The sequence below is a fragment of the Vipera ursinii genome, assembly GCF_947247035.1.
Source record: "Vipera ursinii genome assembly, chromosome: 15".
Classification (NCBI taxonomy): Eukaryota; Metazoa; Chordata; class Lepidosauria; order Squamata; family Viperidae; genus Vipera; species Vipera ursinii.
The window spans coordinates 8389478-8408907 of NC_139528.1; the positions used below are offsets into that span (position 1 = coordinate 8389478).

Genomic DNA, 19430 nt, shown 5'->3' on the forward strand with positions numbered 1-19430 from the left:
GACTAGCTTTTTTGGTGCTTTGGGAATTAGTTTGACCCCTCCCCCCATCTTCATAGGAGTTCCTCAAATATTGGAAGATGCTATCGTGTCACCCCTTGGCCCTTCTCTTCATTAAACTAGACCAGGGGTCTTCAAACTTGGCCCTTTTATGACTTGTAGACTTCAACTGCCAGAATTCCTCAGCCAGCGCGCCTGGCTGAGGAATTCTGGGAGTTGAAGTCCACGAGTCATAAAAGGGCCAAGTTTGAAGACTCTTGAACTAGACCTACCCAATTCCCGTAACAGTTGTATGTTTTAGCCTCCAGTCCCCTAATCATCTTTGTTGCTCTTCTCTGCACTCTTTTTTCTAGAGTCTCAACCTTTTGACCAAAAGCGGATGCAATACTCCAAGTGTGGTCTTACCAAGGCCTTCTAAAGCAGTACTAACCCTCCACGTGATCTTGATTCTATCGCTCTATTAATGCAGAGTAGGATTGTTGGCACACATTTAAGTGATTGTCCACTAGGACTCCGAGGTCCTTCCCAGTTACTGGCAAGTTTTACCTAGTCTGTACCTGCACAGTTAGCTTTCCTTGCCTAAGTGCAAGACTTTACTTTTCTCTACATTGTTTTTCATTTTGTTAGATAGGGCGCAGGGTTCAAGCCTGTCAAGATCCCTCTGGATCATGAGCATATCATCGAAGGAGTTGGCAACTCCTGCCAGCTTAATGTCATCTGCAAATTTGATGAGTTCCCTTTCTATTCCATCATCTAAATCATTTATGAAGATACTGAAAAGTATTGGACCCGATACAGCAAGGGTCCCCAACCCCCCCCCCCCCCCGGTCTGTGGACCAGTACCAGGCTGCAGCATGCCAGCATGTGGGCCACACAAAAAAGCTAAGCCCCATCTTTAAAAAACTTCTAGTTTGTAACAGTTTATTACAAGTTTATTAAGGGACGTGGTGGCTCAGTGGGTTAGGACGCTGAGCTTGTCAATCAGAAGGTCGGCAGTTTGGCGGGTCAAATGCCGACTGCCGCGTAGCAGAGTGAGCGCCTGTTACTTGTCCCAGCTTCTGCCCACCTAGCAGTTCGAAAGCACGTAAAAACGCAAGTAGAAAAATAGGGACCACTCCGGTGGGAAGGTAACAGCGTTCCGTGCACCTTTGGCGTCCAGTCATGCCGGCCACATGACCACGGAGACGTCCTCGGACAAGCGCCGGCTCTTTGGCTTTGAAACGGAGACGAGCACCGGCCCCTAGAGTCGGAAACGACTAGCACGCATGTGCGGGGGAAACTTTACCTTTAATAGTTTATGAGATTATAGAATAAAATACAAAAATACAAAAGCAAATAGGACACAGTGGGGAGGAAAGGGGGGGAAGGGAGGGGGGAAGGGAAAAATAACAATTTCCTCTGTTGCAGTAGAAAGAAGCATTAACACTGAACCTCAACTTTTTACTTTTCCATATTATAAACTAGCCATTGCAGAGCTTTTGTCTCTACAACCGGTTTTACTGACTTCCCTTTGGGGAAGCGGAAAAAACAGACGGCAGGAACAATTTAGCTCAAAATTAATTAAGGAAGAAGGGCTTCAACACACACGGCCAGGTCGTGTGAGAAAACAGCACAGCGATGTGACTAAGGTGTGAGGCTACTACAGGGCAATTTAGGTGGGGCTGCGTCTGGAAACTAAATGGGAAAATGCAAGGGATGCTAAATGTCTCTTTCTCCGCCGGGTTCATGTAAGAGGCTTTGACGTGTCAGTGCACAAGATGCAGGCAGTGCACAAAACCACACACTCTCCGGTCTGCAAAACAATGGAACGGAACCGGTCCCTGGTGCCCAAAAGGTTGGGGACCTCTGCAATACAGAACTTTGGGGTACCCCACTGCTTACTTCCCTCTCTATGGACGTAGTTCCGTCCTTGGCAACTTTAACGCTTGTGGACTTCAACTCCCAGAATTCCCCAGCCAGCTAGTATGGGAGTTGAAGTCGACAAGTCTTAAAAGTTGCCAAGGACAGATACATCCATATAGAGGGAAGCAAGCAGTGGGGTACCCCAAAGTGCTGTATCAGGTCCGATACTTTTCAATATCTTCATAAATGACTTATGTCATTTATTGTACGGTGAGATTGAGAGCAACTCCTGAACTTACTTTCAACTCAGTTAGTGATGCGGGAGGGGGAGGCAGACTTGCCACATATCCCCCCACCCGAGATCCACCCCCAACCCACAGCTCTTCTAGTAACCCTCAGGCAGAACCCGCCTTCCGCAATGACTTTCAAGCGCCTCTGAATATTAAACACAGCTGGTTTTTATTGATTTAAAAACGTGGCATTACTTGGGTTCCTGACCTTCAGCCAGGCTGGCATCACGTGACCCAGAGGCCTGAGAAGAGACCAAGAACGTCTCCGCCAATTTTCATAGGACAAATCTCGATTTTGGAAGTTAAACTGAAGTTAAACTGAAGGTCGAGAATTCAGCGTGGGAAGCGTTAAGGAAGGATCCAACAGAGGGCACTACAAAAGGGGGGGAACCGGTCAGGGGACGAGACTGGAACACGGCACCCTTCCGAACATCCTCTTCGGAGGGCAGAAGTTGAGGGACATTAAAAAGGCGCAATCGTTTTTGTCTCGGATTCAGAGGGAAATCCGGAAAGCAGCCCTGTGCAGGCTGCAAAGCCGAGAGGGAGCTTCTGCGGAGGAGGACGGATCAGCCGCCAGCTACCCCCAGAAGCCCTCGGAGCCCCACCCGGCTTCGACCCGCAGCCCTCACAAGAAGGCATCGCACCACTCGCGCAGGCACCCGTAGCAGTCTCTGGATTGTTTGGCGTTGGCTCCGCACGTGTCCTTCAGCCACTCGCGGAAGAGGTCTTCGTCCTTCTTCAGCACTAAGAACTGGCCCAGCACTACGTAGGCCTGGGTTCAAGGGAGGGAAAAGGAAAGAAAGGCAAGGCAGTGAGTAAGAGGGACCGGTGTCACAGCGTAAAAGAAAGCTACGGAGAGTGAGATGGGCAGCAGAGAAACTTAGCAAGTCAATAAATACATTTAGTAAGTAAATAAAGGTTCTGGTACCCCAGAACTGTGAAGCCCAACAGAGCAGCAAAGTTCTCAGCCTTTGACTGTGAGTTATTTTAACAGTTATTTTAACTGTTTTTAATTCCTGTATTGTATTGATGTTTTTAAATACTTTGTAAACCGCCCTGAGTCCTACGGGAAAAGGGCGGTATATAAATTCAATAAACTTAAACTTAACTTAAACTTAAGTTCTAATTCTGCCTAAGGTACGAAAGCCAGCTAGGTGACTTTGGCTCAATCACCAGGAGACGGTGAGTTCTAGTCCTGCCTTAGGCATGAAAGCCGGCTGGGTGACTCTGGGCCAATCACCAGGAGACGGTGAGTTCTAGTCCTGCCTTAGGCATGAAAGCCAACTGGGTGACTTTGAGCCAATCACCAGGAGACGGTGAGTTCTAGTCCTGCCTTAGGCATGAAAGCCGGCTGGGTGACACTGGGCTAATCACCAGGAGACGGTGAGTTCTAGTCCTGCCTTAGGCATGAAAGCCAGCGGGGTGACTCTGGGCCAATCACCAGGAGACGGTGAGTTCTAGTCCTGCCTTAGGCATGAAAGCCGGCTGGGTGACTTTGGGCCAATCACCAGGAGACGGTGAGTTCTAGTCCTGCCTTAGGCATGAAAGCCGGCTGGGTGACTTTGGGCCAATCACCAGGAGACGGTGAGTTCTAGTCCTGCCTTAGGCATGAAAGCCGGCTGGGCCACTTTAGGCCAATCACCAGGAGACGGTGAGTTCTAGTCCTGCCTTAGGCATGAAAGCCAGCGGGGTGACTCTGGGCCAATCACCAGGAGACGGTGAGTTCTAGTCCTGCCTTAGGCATGAAAGCCGGCTGGGTGACTTTGGGCCAATCACCAGGAGACGGTGAGTTCTAGTCCTGCCTTAGGCATGAAAGCCGGCTGGGTGACTTTGGGCCAATCACCAGGAGACGGTGAGTTCTAGTCCTGCCTTAGGCATGAAAGCCGGCTGGGCCACTTTAGGCCAATCACCAGGAGACGGTGAGTTCTAGTCCTGCCTTAGGCACCTTGGCCCCACCCTGCTGCTTTTCCAAAAGGCCCTAAAAACATGGTTCCACCAGTGACCTCCTGGGGACCCCAAATGGAGAGGAGCCAATCAAGTGGCTGATTTGATTGTGTTATCCCTGCCTTGAAGGGTGGCTGAGTTTTTTTAAACAGCTCTTTATTATGCAGAGGACTTTTAAAGGTCGGAAGTCACCCAGAGCCACCTATGTCCGACTATTAGGAATTTATTAAAGAAATTGGCACTGGAAATGGGGCAACTACACGTCTACCCCGTGTGTCCCTTGAGGGTGGGGTGGGGGGGAGCTGCGGGCAGGAAGGGGGGAGCATTGACCAATCCGGGTCTCTTGCTTAGTTCTAGGTCTCTCAGGCTGGCCTCTGGTTGGGGCACAATCAACTCTCAGCGTGGGGCAGACCACAGAGAAGCGAGGCTGCTCCCTCCAAAGTTAGAGGGACGCCACTAAAATTTCTCGAGGGCTCAAAACGATTTATCCAGGAAAAGGAAACAGCGTCAGCCTTTCTCCATCTGCAGAATCCAGGATTGGCTTTCAGAGTTAAGGGGTCGAAGGGTACCTTGTCAAACCCTTTGTCTTCCAGCTTCTTGCCAAGGACATCTCCGATCCCCGCTAAAGTGCCAACCGGCTTCTCGCCCATCGGCTCGGCCACAAAGTTCCGGTGCTTCTGGCTGGTCGTCATGTCGGCTGCTGCCCTGACCTGGCCGGGAAACAAGAGATCAAGTAGCAGTTAGACAAGAAAGGCTCCTGGCGCACATTGAGCCCAGACAGAGAAGAGCAACCAAGATGATCGGGGGACTGGAGACTAAAACATATAAGGAACGGCTGCTGGAATTGGGTATGTGTAGTTTAACGAAGAGAAGGGTGAGGGGTGACATGATAGCAGTCTTCCAATCTCTCAGGGGCTGCCCCAAAGAAGAGGCAGTCAAGCTATTCTCCAAAGCACCTGAAAGCAGGACAAGAAGCAACGGATGGAAACTAACCAAAGAGAGAAGCAACCTAGAACTAAGGAGAAATTTTCTGACAGTGAGGACAATTAACCAGTGGAACAACCTGCCTCCAGAGGTGGTGAATGCTCCAACACTGGAGGTTTTTAAAAAGAGATTGGATAACAATTTGTCCAGGATGGTACAGAGTTTCCTGCTTGAGCAGGGGGCTGGACTAGATGACCTCCAAGGTCCCTTCCAACTACTACTAATTACTACTACTACTACTACTACTACTACAACTACACATTTTACTAGAGCCAAAGTGGTCACAGCAGAAGCAAAGCTCGATCTGAGGTTTTCCTGTGCAAAAGTCACAGCTAACTTTCCCTTTCGCCTGGCTGTCAGTGACAGTCCAATGAGGTTCTCATACATTGTTTGGGTAACAGTCCCTCATTTCGCGGGCTTGCTGATTCCGCATTCCTTCCGCACGACCTCAGGACACGGGTGCTTCTCACGGGACAGCCCAGCTTGGTTTCCATTCCTCCGGTTTCCCTGCCTGCCCCGTTGCTCCATCCGCCCGTTACTCAACTCAGGCGGTCGGTGTGTGAGGCGTAGCTTAGCAGAATGGCAGTCAAGCCATGAACTAAGACAGCATCTGGTGCTGGCTCAGGACTTGTGGGAGTTGAAGTCTACCGGTTGTAAAGGGGTCGTAGCTGCCCACCCCCGATTTAATCCCGATTTTTTGTCTGATCTCAGAAAGGAAACAAAGCTTGACAGGATGCAATTGTGCCATTAGAAAAAGAGGAACAGCTCGGGACAGACAAGGAGAACTTACTTACTTAATTTAAACACATTCTAGTCTCAGATGAACGTCATCCTTGGTGGAGCAGTGGGCTAATGCCTCCTTAAGTAACACCAGTTGCCTGCAATTAGTGCAGGTTCGAGTCCCACCAGGCTCAAGGTTGACTCAGCCTTCCATCCTTCCCAGGTAGGTAAAATGAGGACCCAGATTGTTGGGAGCAATTAAGCTGACTTTGTAATAATGCCGCTGGGGTGTGTGTGAAAGCCCTAATAAGCAGGCATATACATAGAATGAAGGCTACTGCTAAGCTTGTAAGCCGCCCTGAGTCTTAGGAGAAGGGCGGGATATACGGTAAATGGAATTAAAATAAAAAAATAAAAAAAAATCCTGAAGGAGCTAGTAGAGGTGACAGCCAATCTGCCAAGTACAATCTTTGAGAACTCTCAAGAGAACCTGTGAGGGGACTGCAGGAGAGCAAATACAATTATCTCCCATTTTCAAAAGTAGGAAGGAAGAGGACCAGGAAAAGTATGTCAGCTTGAAGTTCAAATCCTTCAGCAGATGATTAAGTGGCATATTGGTGACCCCTGGACAACAAGATCAAGGGCCAGTCTGGGTTTGGCATAAACAAATCAGGCCTGACTAACCAGGTTGCCATATCTATACAGCAGCTAGCTTAATAGATAAAGGGTACACCATGGACATAATATACCCTGACATCAGCAAAGCATCCAGGATACATTCTCATGAACAGAAGATATTCCAAGGGATCATAATTATCTGCACAAGGGAAACGAGTAACAAGTGGAGTCCCGGTTCAGCTCTGTTCTAAGATCTCTGCTGTTCAACTTTACTAAGAATCACCTGACTGAGCGGGCAGAGGGCCTGTTTCAACAGGTAAGAGCCTATCCCGTGTCAGTGGCTAATAGCACTGGCATTCAGGCTGACCTGATTCACCTGACCTAGTTTCTTATTTATATATTTTACTATTAATTTATTTATTAAATTTATTTGCCAACCATCTCATTTCAAAAAGATTCTGGGTGGCTTACAGCATTAAAAACGTTAAAACCCTAAGATAAATATTGCTAACCATTTGTTAAGGAACTTAGGAATGTCTTGACCAGGCTCTACTTACAGAGGTAGTGCTTGACTTACAACAGTTCATTTAGCGACAGTTCGAGGTTGCAACAGCACTGAAAGAAGTAACTTATGACCATTTTTTCACGCTTGCAACTACTGCAGCATCCCCGTGGTCACGTGATCAAAGTTCAGATACTTGGCCACTGGCTCGTATTTACAACCTTTGCTGTGTCCCAGGGTCACATGATCACCTTCTGCGACCTTCTGACAAGCAAAGTCAATGAGGAAGCCAGATTTAGAATAGAATAGAATAGAAGGGACGCGGTGGCTCAGCGGGTTAGCACGCTGAGCTTGTCGATCAGAAGATCGGCAGTTTGGCGGGTCGAATCCCGAGTGCCGCGTAACAGAGTGAGCGCCTGTTACTCGTCCCAGCTTCTGCCAACCTAGCAGTTCGAAAGCACGTAAAAATGCAAGTAGAAAAATAGGGACCACTACAGTGGGAAGGTAACAGCGCTCCGTGCACCTTTGGTGTCTAGTCATGCCGGCCACATGACCACGGAGACGTCCTCGGACAAGCGCTGGCTCTTCGGCTTTGAAACGGAGATGAGCACCGGCCCCTAGAGTCGGAAACGACTAGCATGCATATGCGGGGGAACCTTTACCTTTACCATAGAATAGAATAGAATAGAATAGAATAGAATAGAATAGAATAGAATAGAATAGAATAGAATAGAATAGAATAGAATAGAATAGAATAGAATAGAAATAGAATAGGAATAGGAATAGGAATAGAATAGACTAAGAAAATTAGAATAGAATAGAATAGAATAATAGAATAGAATAGAATAAACTAAGAAAAATAGAATAGAATAGAATAGAATAGAATAGAATAGAATAGAATAGAATTAAGAGAGATTAGAATAGGAATAGGAATAAGAATAGAATAGAATAGAATAGAATAGACTAAGAAAATTAGAATAGAATAGAATAAACTCAGAAAATTAGAATAGAATAGAATAGAATAGAATTGAGAGATTAGAATAGGAATAGGAATAAGAACAGAATAGAATAGACTAAGAAAATTAGAATAGAATAGACTAGACTAGACTAGCAGAGTTGGAAGGGACCTTGTAGGTCATCTAGTCCAGGGCTTTTCAACCAGTGGTATGTGTACCACCAGCGGTACTTTGTCACGTGGCAGGTGGTACGCAACTGCTAGCCAAGTGTAGGGGGGGAGGGGAATGAGGGAGAGGGATTGGTTCCAGCTGATTGGCACTTCCAGAAGCAGCTCGGAGCTGGAGGTGAACTGAAGAAAAAAGGGGAGGGGGAGAGAGGAGAGGCTATAAAAGAACCTGGTTTGGGTGGGGGAAGGGGGAAAAAGACAAGAGGAAAGGTTTAATCCCTTTAAACAAATGTAATTAGTTTTACCCCCTTTAATTGAGTGTCTGTGGCAAGTTTTCTTTGAAGGTAAACTGGCTTAATTTAAAGCTAAAGCTTTTCGGCAGAGCCATCCTGTCTGGGATTTCAACATTGTGACACGTGACACCCCTGAGGCAGCTTAAAGAGGAAAACAAACAACAACAACTGAGTTTGTGTTTCCTTATTTTCTTGCTTTGCACTTGATTACTGTGTATTTAAGGGTACAGGGAAGGGATTGGGTGTGTGTGCATTCTTACTACACTGTGGAAGGAGAGCTAAGAAGGGCCAGCCAACCAGCTAGCTCAGGGGTCCACAGACTTAGCAACTTTAAGACCTGTGGACTTCAACTCCCAGAATTCCTCAACCAGCCATGAGGGCTGAGGAATTCTGGGAGTTGAAGTCCACAAGTCTTAAAAGTGCCAAGTTTCAAGACCCCCTGACCTAGCTGGTAGTGGTGCATATAAATAAACATGGATAAATTCATCATACATTTGTTAGTGCAAAGAGAAAGTGATTCAGCAAAGGAACAGCCACCAAAGAAATTAAAACTGGTACTTTCCCCCCTTTTTTCCTAGTTTGCAAGTTTATGAGATTATAGAATAAAATACAAAAATACAAAAGCAAATAGGACACAGTGGGGAGGAAAGGGGGGGAAGGGAAAAATAACAATCTCCTCTGTTGCAGTGAAAGGAAGCATTAACAGCGAACCTCAACTTTTTACTTTTCCATATTATTATAAACTAGCCATTTCTATAACAACAAATGAATCTAATCAGTAAAACCCAAAATCCGCCCCCTTTTTTTTAGTCATCAAATTTTTGACACCTTGCTAAGCACTGGCGGTGCTCAAATATTGTCATGTCCTAAAAGTGGTGCAATCTGTGAAAAGGTTGAAAAGCCCTTCGGAAGACAAGCTGTTCCACTGGTTGATTGTTCTCAGAAAAATCTCTCCTTATTTCGAGGTTGAATTTCTCCTTGATCAGTTTCCATCCGTTATTCCATGTCTGGCCTTTAGCTGCTTTGGAAAATAGGCTGCCCCCTCCTCTCTGTGGCAGCCCCTCAGATATTGGATCATTGCTGTCGTGTCTCCCCTGGTCCTTCTCTTCACTAGACTGGCCATGCCCAGTTCTTGCAACCATTCTTCGTATGTTTTAGCATCCAGTCCCCTGATCGTCTTTGTTGCTCTTCTCTGCACTTCCCCCCCACTTTTTTATAACGTGGTGACCAAAACTGGGTCCAGTATTCTAGGTGTGGTCTTACTAAGGCTTTATAGAGCGGTGTTAGCACCTCACGTAATAGAATCCCTCTGTTAATGCAACCTAGGATTGCACTGGCTTTTTTGGCTGCCGCCACACACTGTTGGCCCATGTTTAATTGATTGTCCACTAAGACTCCGAGATCCCTCTTATTTACTCATCTACCGTGTTACTAAGTTAACAACTGCAGTGATTCACTTAACAGCTGTGGCAAAAAAGTCATAAAATGGGACAAAACCCACTTAACTGTCTTGCTAAGGAATGGAAATTTTGGGCTCAATTCTGGCCGTAAGTCGAGGACCCCCTATAATGGGAAATACCAAGAGTTTAATGATTATCCTGAGCATAAATCAAATTATTCTCTAACACAGGGCTCTCCAAATTTGGCAGCTTTTGTGGGCTTCACCTTGCTGGCTGAGGAATTCTGGGAACTAAAGTCCACACATCTTAAAGTGGCCAAGTCTGGAGACCCCTGATCCAGTAAGATCCTGCACTCAGCCAGGGGGGTTGCAATACACGATCTCTGACGTGTATTGCAACGTTATGATTTTTGGAAGTTGGAAAAGCAAACTGCTTTCAAACATAAAACACTGGCAGCGACACGGTTACTAATTCCAACCTGTTAATATCAGAAGCTGCGCCGTGTCTCTGTCATCGACTAAGTTTACACAGGCGAGCTTTTGTCTCTACAACCAGTTTTACCGACTTCCCTTTGGAAAAGCGGAAAAAAGAGACGGCAGGAACAATTTAGCTCAAAATTAGTTAAGGAAGAAGAACACACACGGCCAGGTCGTGTGAGAAAACAGCACAGCGATGTGACTAAGGTGTGAGGCTACTACAGGACAATTGAGGTGGGGCTGCGTCTGGAAACTAAATGGAAAAATGCAAGGGATGCTAAATGTCTCTTTCTCCGCCGGGTTCATGTAAGAGGCTTTGAAGTGTCAGTGCACAAGGTGCCAAGAGTTACCTAAAAAAGGCTTCTGTTACTTAGCAGTTAAGTACAGCAGTAAAGTACAACAGGTCATTTAGCGACCGTTCGAAGTTACAACGGCGCTGGAAAAAGGGACGTAACTGTGTTTCACAGATACCTCTGTAGCCACCACACTGTGGTCACATGATCAAAAGTCAGACACTTGGCAACTGACTCGTATTTATGACAGCTGCAGTGTCCTGGGGTCACGTGATCCCCTCTTGTGACCTTCAGACCAGCAAAGTCAGCGGGGAAGCCAAATTTACACAACAGCTGTGCGACTAGCCTAACAATGGCAGGAATTCACTTCAGAACTGTGGCACGAAAATTGTAAAATGGGCAAAATAACTGTCTCACTTACCAACAGAAATTTTGGGCTCAATTGTGGTCATAAGTCGAGGACTTCCTGTAGGTGCAGGACCAGCCATCCTAGGCAGAATCCATCCACTGTGTGCACAGGTAGTCCTCGACACACAATCACAACTGATTCCAAAGTTTCCATTGCTAGCAAGACAGCTGTTAAGTGAGCTTTGCCTCGTTTTATGACCGTTCTTGCTGCAATTGTTAAGTGAATCACTGTAGTTAAAGTTAGTAACTACAGCGGTTGTTAGTGAATTTGAGTTCCTCACTGACTTTGCTTGTCAGAAGGTCGCAAAAAGGGGACCCCACGATCCCAGGACACTGCGACCGTCATAGGTATGAGTCAGCCAAGCGCTTGAATTTTAATCACGCGGCCATGGGGATGCTGCAAGAGAAAAACGGTCACAATTCACATGGGTCTGGCAGTATATGGGTGCTATAAAAATGCATTAAAAATGTTACATGTTTTGTGCCAGCCATGGCAGTTCCCCAAATAGGTCATCAGATGGAGCAAAGAGGCTTCTTTGCTCCCCTGCAGCAGCCCCATTGGCGAGAGAGTTTTATGGCTAGGGAGGGGCCGAGACCCCCCATAAATACCTCTGCCCAGGGGCTGCTTCTTTTGTTCTAGCTCTGCTTCTCTTTCTATCTATTCTCTCGCATGCATTCTCTATCATACAAGCATGGATGCTTCCATGCCATATAGCTCTTTTTATATAACCTGCCGATGAATAAGGCTTCATAATGACATCTATGCATTCTGCCTATTTCGCTTGGAAGCACCTTAACGTTCCATCGATCTCTTGTGAAAGCTGCTTCACAAAAAAAACCCTTTTTCTGAAAATCTGCTCTCCAAACACTTTCATTCACACAGTGCTAATACCGTATCAGAAAGAGAAGCTCTTTGTGTGTGTGTGTGTGTGTGTGTGTGTGAGGGGGGGGCGGGGTTTAAGAGACAATGCAACTAAATAAGGCAATCTTGTGGTCAGGAGAGATAGCAAAGTAACACAACAGCACCATCTGCTGGATTAGGGATGGGTAACTATGGCCCCTTTACAACCTATGGACTTCAACTCCCAGAGTTCCAGAGCCAGCAGGAACTCTGGGAGTTGAAGTCCCCAGGTTGTAAAGGGACCATAGTTGCCCACCTCTGTGTTAGCCAGCGGCTCCCAACCTTTTCTACACCCCGCACTCTTAGAAAGCTTCCGATATATTCTCGCACCCCTTACAAAAGTTCGAAATAAGCGCAACAAATTATGCATATACACTATAATTTTGAAAACCCAAGTTTTTGCACGCCCCGGAACAGTGGTCTTCCAACTTGGCCCTTTGATGACTTGTGGACTTCAAGTCCCAGAATCCCTCAGCCAGGCACGCTGGCTGAGGAATTCTGGAAGTTGAAGTCCACAAGTCATCAAAGGGCCAAGTTGGAAGATCTCTGCTCTGGAATATTGTCCCGCACTCCCACCCCCACCCTGGCCGGGAACCCCTGTGCTAGATAATTAGCTCCTCAAGTGGGATGACCTCGGAATGGTACTCGGCCTTTTTTTTAACACCTGGCCCGCCTCAATGCAGCTGAAGCTAATGTTCTGTACCAGCCTGCTACCGGCCCTGCAGAAAAGGCAACCCCTTTACAAACGGCAAGAGGCTGGAATAAAGCCTGCCAAATTTATTACTACAAAAACAAACAAGACACGAACCAAGATACAGGAGCTTTGAAACACTATCCGAGCGGTTGCTTTCAGCAAACCAGCCCTCCCCACACATTCCCCTTATAAAGAGTTCAGGGCGTGGCTTCTCTCTGCCTCCTTCTGAGAAGCCCCATTGCCTTCATCTGTTTACTCCTACTTGACTGCGTCGGGCGTCCTTGAACAGGGCCAGCTGTGGGTCATCTTCATCCACAGTCAGGCTCACACAGCTGGGTCTCCATGGTTACCAAGTGGGAGGGGCCTGCCTGAGGGCTATCATCAGCAAGATCTTCAACCCCCTCAGCAAGGTCTTCAACACCCCCCTCCTCCTCCTCTGAGTCGTCCGACCCAACTGCCGAACCCACAGGCTGACCCTGAATCACAACAGCTAAGACAGGCTGCCTACAATATGCAAGGATAAACCACAGGTAGTAATAGGAGCGTGGAATTTCTTCCAATCCTTCCCATTTGCCTAAGTCTCCTTCACACCTCTTCCAGCCCAGCATAGTTAAAGTTTAAAGCTCGTGTAAGGAAGCAGCACCTAGCAACTCTTTCAAGTCCAATTACACCTCCCTGCATCCCGTTGTGGATTACTATAAGGCCAGTTCGGCTACTTTCCAAACCTCCTTGGGCGATTTCTGTTTAAAGGGCAACGCACCACTTTAAGGGCAGGAGCGATCAACAGGGTACAGCAGTCCTCAACTTATGATGTGCTTAATGACCGTTACAAACTACAACTGACCCAGAGAAGGGGACCGACAGCCAAGATTCAAAGTTCCAATGGTTGGGAAACCTCCACGGTCACGTGAACTCAGGAACACGGGGGAGCATTTAAGGCGATTTACACTCTTCTGCAGTCACGTGACTGTGCCCTACAACAGCGTTGTCAAAAACTGGCACTTACAGGTAGTCCTTAACTTACAACAGTTCATTTAGTGACTGAAAACGAAGTTACAAAGGCACGGAGAAAAGTGACCTCTGACCATTTTTCACACTTCGAACCGTTGTAGCCTCCCCGCGGTCACGCGATCCAAATTCAGACGTACTGATGAGGACTGTCCTGGAGTCACGTGATCCCCTTTGGTGACCTTCTGACACGGAAAATCAATGGGGAAGCCGGATTGTCAGACCTGCGACCGGCGTCAACTTCCCTCCGCCCAGTGCGCTCCCACAGAGAGGGCCTCCTCAGGGTGCCACCGGTCAAAGAATGCCGACTGGTGGCTCCCAGGGGGAGGGCCTTCTCTGTGGGCGCGCCGAATTTATGAAACCATCTTCCGGTTGAGCTCCGGATGGCGCCCGACCTCCGCTCCTTCTGTTCTGTACCAGCCTGCTACCGGCCCTGCAGAAAAAGCAGGGACAACCCCTTTTGCAAGAAGGCAAGAGGCTGGAATTACGCCTGCCAAATTTATAGCTACAAAAACAAACAAGACACGAACCAAGAAACAGGAGCTTTAAGAAACAGGAACTATCCAAGCGGTTGCCTTCAGCAAACCAGCCCTCCCACGCATTCCCCTTTTATACAGTTCAGGGCATGGCTTCTCTTTGCCTCCTTCCGAGGTGCCCCATTGCCTTCCTCTGTTTACTCCTGATTGACTGCCTCCTGCGTCGGGCGTCCTTGAACAGGGCCAGCTGTGGGTCATCTTCATCCAGGCTGTCAGGCTCACACAGCTGGGTCTGCATCGTGACCAGATGAGAGGGGCCTGGCTGGGGGCTCTCATCAAGCTGTCCAATCCCCTCAGCAAGCTCTTCAACACCCCCCTCCTCCTCCTCTGAGTCGTCCGACCCAACTGCCGAACCCACAGGCTGACCCTGAATCACACCTTCCGGCGCGATCTAAAGACTTACCTCTTCGAACAAGCTGGCCTGGCCTGATGGGATGGGGTTGGGTTTTATTAATGTGTTTTAACTTTTCTTATTGTGTTTTAACTTATTGTAAGAGTTGTGGGCATTCTGTTTAATCTCTTTTAATTTTTGTATTTTGTCTTTTAACATGCATTGCCCTGTTCACCGCCCTGAGTCCTTCAGGAGAAGGGCGGTATACAAATAAAATTAATAAATAAATAATAAATAATAATAATAAATAGGAAAGATCCACAGCTCCATTTATTGAGAAAGGTAGAATTTCATTAGAAGTCAAGGACTATCCTATATATCTAGGATAGTCCTTTAAGATAGTATTAAATCTGGATTACATAGATTTAATAGAAATATAAAAATAAAATAAAATAAAATAAAATGCTGGATGGATAAAAGAATCTGAAGATAAATTTAGTAAAAAAAAATCAAATGGAAAACCAGTAACAGCAGCAGAAATAGTTAAAAGTGCAGTGAAAAGGATTAAAAACGGGATGTCATGGTTCTGTCAACTTTGAAAATGAGCATGGCTGCGGCCATCTTATTCATTTTCAGTTGACACCGGTCATATCTCAGAAATGATCAATTGCATGGCTTTTTGTTCAGATATCTGGCTGGCCTACCTCAAATTAGAGCTTAAACACTTAATGAAGTATTACTTAAAGGAGATATCAACAATTGGTTAATAACTGGCAAAATGTATGTCATTCAAAGAGGACCTACAGAAAGAGACCACCTCAGGAAATTATAGCTCCACTTTCCCCTCCCATGGCTGCCCTCCCCCTTTCCAGCAAGACATTTTGAGAATGGTCCCTTCAAGCCAAGGCTGGTATGCAACTGCCTTCTTCTCCCAGGTGGGTGACCTTGAAGCAAGAGTCTGGGAAGGGGGCTGCGGTGGTGGTACAGCAGTTACTCTCGCTTTCCCCCCAAGCATCTCCCTTCCCCATAGCTCATGGCAGACTGTCACCACATGGTAGAAAAGCACAAGCGAGAGTTGAGGTGGCAGCCGACAGATTCACTTAACAACCAACTGCCGCAGGAAGGTGGTAAACTGGGCAAAATTCACTTAACAGCTGTCTCACTTAGCAACAGAAATTTGGGGCTCAACTGTAGTAGCCACAAGTCGAGGACTAGCACATGCATTTCTGGTTTTTGGCAAAACCGCACCCCTAGCTTCAGATCTGCTTGACAAGCGCTGCAAAACAAGGTCATAAAACCTGATGGATCGCTTGTTGGGACATACGACTGCAATGGGAAGGCTCCATCATGGCCGCAGTACGTTGCAAAACTTTGCTGAGAAGGGCAGAAAACCCAAGCCATGGGACAATCCTTAAGCCAGCCATGGGGCTGGCATGTGAGCCTGAAAAAAGCCCACAGGTCAGAAAGGGGCCATAGTCCGTCCCCCCCGCTATTGTGGCTGAATGCTTTTCTTCCCCAACATAAACACAAATGCTTTTTATTAACGGTAAAAGTGCAGCTTTGGCCTCATGCAGCTGCCTTCAGGGCCAAACCAGTGAACGGGGCTGCAACAAATCAGAACCCGGTTGGATGCAAAGATCTGCCTCTGGCCATCCCTCCTGAGCTGGCTTTGCTTCCTCTTGCTTTTATTCATCTTACAAGTATTTTTTTTTATTTCATTCATTCGTTCGTTTTTATTATTTATTTATTTATTAAAATTTTCTGCCATCTATCTGGCGCACGAGCTGACTCTGGGTGGCTTGCAAATTATGAAACAAGTAAAAAGTAATTAAGACATTAAGGCACTAAAAACTACACAGATTAGACTCCTGTTAAAAGATTTGGAAGGGATCTTGGAGGTCTTCAGCCCCGCCCCCCTTCAAGCAGGAGAACCTATACCAGGGGTAGGCAACCTTGGCTCTTTTAGGACTCGTGGACTTCAACTCCCAGAATTCCTGAGCCAGCCATGCTGAGGGGAAAGGGAGAGTTTCCAAGCTGAGCCGTGATGGCTGAGGAATTCTGGGAGTCCACCAGTCACAAAAGAGCCAAGGTTGCCTACTCCTGGGCTAGTCTAAAGAAAAGAATAGGGGAGACATGATAACAGTCTTCCAGTATTTGAGGGGCTGCCACATAGAAGAGGGGGTCACCTTATTCACCAAAGCACCAGGGGGAAGGACGAGAAACAACGGTTGGAAACTGACCAAAGAAAGAAGCAACCTAGAACTAAGGAGAAACTTCCTGACAGTGAGGACAATCAACCAGTGGAACCACCTGCCTCCAGAAATCGTGGGCGCTCCATCACTGGAGGTTTTTAAGAAGAGGCTAGAAAGTCACTTGTCTTGGGATGGTATAGGTCAGGGGTAGGCAACAAGTCATAAAAGAGCCAAGGTTGCCTACCCCTGAACTAGCCAAACCCAAGTCCCGCAGCCATTCTTCGTATGTTTTAGTCTCCAGGCATTGGGTCATTTTAGTTGCTCTTCTCTGAATTTTTTCCACACCCTCAACATCGTTTTTGTGATATGGTGACCAAAATTAGCTACAATATTCCAAGTGTGATCTTGCTAAGGTTTTATAAAGGGGTACTAATACTTCACGTGATCTTGATTCTATGCCTCTGTTTATACAACCCAGGATTGTATTAGCTTTTTTGACGGCTGCTGCACATGGCTGGCTGATGATCAAGTGATCGTCCACTAGGACTCCCAGGTCCCTCACAGTTACTGTTTTTAAGCCATCCTCGCCCAGTCTGTACTTGTACCTTTGATTTTTCCTGCCTAATTGTAAGACTTTACTTTTTTCCACTTTGGAACTCATTTTGTTAAATAGGGCCCATTGTTCCAGTTTGTCAAGATCTTTTTGGATCCTGAGTTTGTCTTCTGGAGTGTTGGCTACTCCTGCCAGCTTGGTGTCACCTGCAAATTTGATGAGTTCCCCTTCAATTCCCTCGTCTCAGTCATTTATGAAGATATTGAAGAAGTATTAAGCTTATGTCTCCTTTACATGCTCTCTCCCTTCAAGAATAAAGGTGGACATAAGTCACTTCAATGACAACCCCCACAGCGATGCTCAGTTACATAACCTTTGTGGAAAGTCTCCAGAAACTCAAGTTCAAAGGCCGGGGCAGCCTTTGGAGGCAACCAGACGCTTCAAAGGGCCCCAAACGCCGCACCCAGTTCTCTAATGGCTGGAGTGCAGAGCAATGTGGGTCCTGTAATTTTCGGACCTTGCCTCCCAGGGCACCCTCTGGCTCCGTCCTGGTCCCAGCCCCCTCCCTCCTGGGAGGCAGCTTCTCTTGCAAAGATTGCTCCCTTTATCTTTTGGAAAGAGGTTCTACAAACTGGACCACCTGAAATAGCCTACCCAACCTGCAATCACACAAACGCACACACCACACACTGTTTTATAGAGCACAGAAACACATATGTCCACATACACACAATTACCCACATAATTACATATATTATCATTGAGTTGGAAATGACTAGCACGCATGTGCGGGGGAACCTTTACCTTTACCTATTTATTTATTTGAAGGGACGCGGTGGCTCAGTGGGTTAGGACGCTGAGCTTGTCGATCAGAAGGTCGGCAGTTTGGCAGGTCGAATCCCGAGTGCCGCGTAGCAGAGTGAGCGCCTGTTACTCATCCCAGCTTCTGCCAACCTAGCAGTTCGAAAGCACGTAAAAATGCAAGTAGAAAAATAGGGACCACTCCGGTGGGAAGGTAACAGCGTTCCATGCGCCTTTGGCGTCTAGTCATGCCGGCCACATGACCACGGAGACGTCCTCGGACAAGCGCTGGCTCTTTGGCTTGGAAATGGAGATGAGCACCGGTCCCTAGAGTGGGAAACGACTAGCACGCATGTGCAGGGGAACCTTTACCTTTACCTTTTTATTTATTTATTTACACACACACACACACACACACACACACATATACACACACACATGTACACACACATGCATACAGTGATTCACACACATCCACTAATTATACACCCGCATATTATATACGCATACTCAGATATTGTGTATGTATATATACGCACACACACACTAATTATATATTATACATACACATTGTGCCATCCATCTTTTTGTCATCCTCTTGATGTATTCTCATTTTCTCTTTCATTGTTTATTTTATTGTTCTACTGTTTTACTTCTGTTTAGCTTTCACTTTTCACTTGGCCGCCCCGCAGCAAGTTAGGCGGCGAATAAATGTGACAATTAAATAAACATACGCAGGCAAGAGAGATTTGTATCAACGTATATAAAGCTTTAAACATTTAATCTATACACCTACGCACGCCCATATTTTATATGCCTAGACACGTACGTATAAGTCACACACAATTGTACACCATTATTTGAAAGCTCAGTATAAAATTCCCCATGGAAGACCCCAGAAGCCGTCGACGAGATTTCTTCCCCCTCCTCGTTTAGCGACGAGCTCGGCCTCCCGCGCCCTCCCCCCCCTTCCAGGTCGACCTCTGACCCCGCGGAGGCGCCCCCTCCCCCCGCGGCCGCGACAGCCCCGCCGCCCCCTCCGGGCTCTCACCTGCTCGCGCCTCAACCGTCGCTCCCGCGCCGCCGCGAGTCTGCTTCCGGGTCGCGGGGGCGGCGGCTTCAAGGCCCGCTTTGCGCGCGAAGGCAACCGAGGCGAAAGGGCGCTCTGGATTTCCGGCGGCCTCGCCTTCTCTACGGCCCCGGAGGCGTTCTAGGCGTCCGGAGGAGTCTCTATGGCCTTCGGAGCCTGTCCAGTTTCTGCCCCAGGCCTGGTTAGAAAAGGAGAAGGGGGGGTGGGGGCAGAGGGGAGGGGTCGTCTCGATCAGAATGGTTCTAAATGCAAAAGTCTGATTGGAAAGATGGGCGGGCGGTGAAAAATGCTTTGTTTTTTTAAAACGATCTTCCCCATCGGGGCAGCTTTCAGATGGGTGGACTTCAACTCCCAGAATGCCCCCCCATCTTAAAGTGGATGCGGGTGAGACACTGCGGCCTACACCAATCGCGTAGCGAGCAGCGCGCTGCCCC

General features: G+C 47.3%; 1 protein-coding gene across 1 annotated transcript; it reads right to left on the minus strand.

Moving 5' to 3' along the window:
* Positions 1 to 2275: 2275 nt before the first annotated feature.
* Positions 2276 to 19052, minus strand: BANF1 (barrier to autointegration nuclear assembly factor 1). The gene is made up of 3 exons (XM_083374298.1): positions 18958 to 19052; positions 4643 to 4783; positions 2276 to 2901 (listed from the first exon to the last, which is right to left on the minus strand). Exons 2-3 carry the CDS (start codon positions 4763 to 4765, stop codon positions 2755 to 2757), a joined length of 270 nt encoding a protein of 89 aa, XP_083230424.1. The 5' UTR covers positions 4766 to 4783; positions 18958 to 19052; the 3' UTR covers positions 2276 to 2754.
* Between the last annotated feature and the right edge of the window lie 378 nt (positions 19053 to 19430).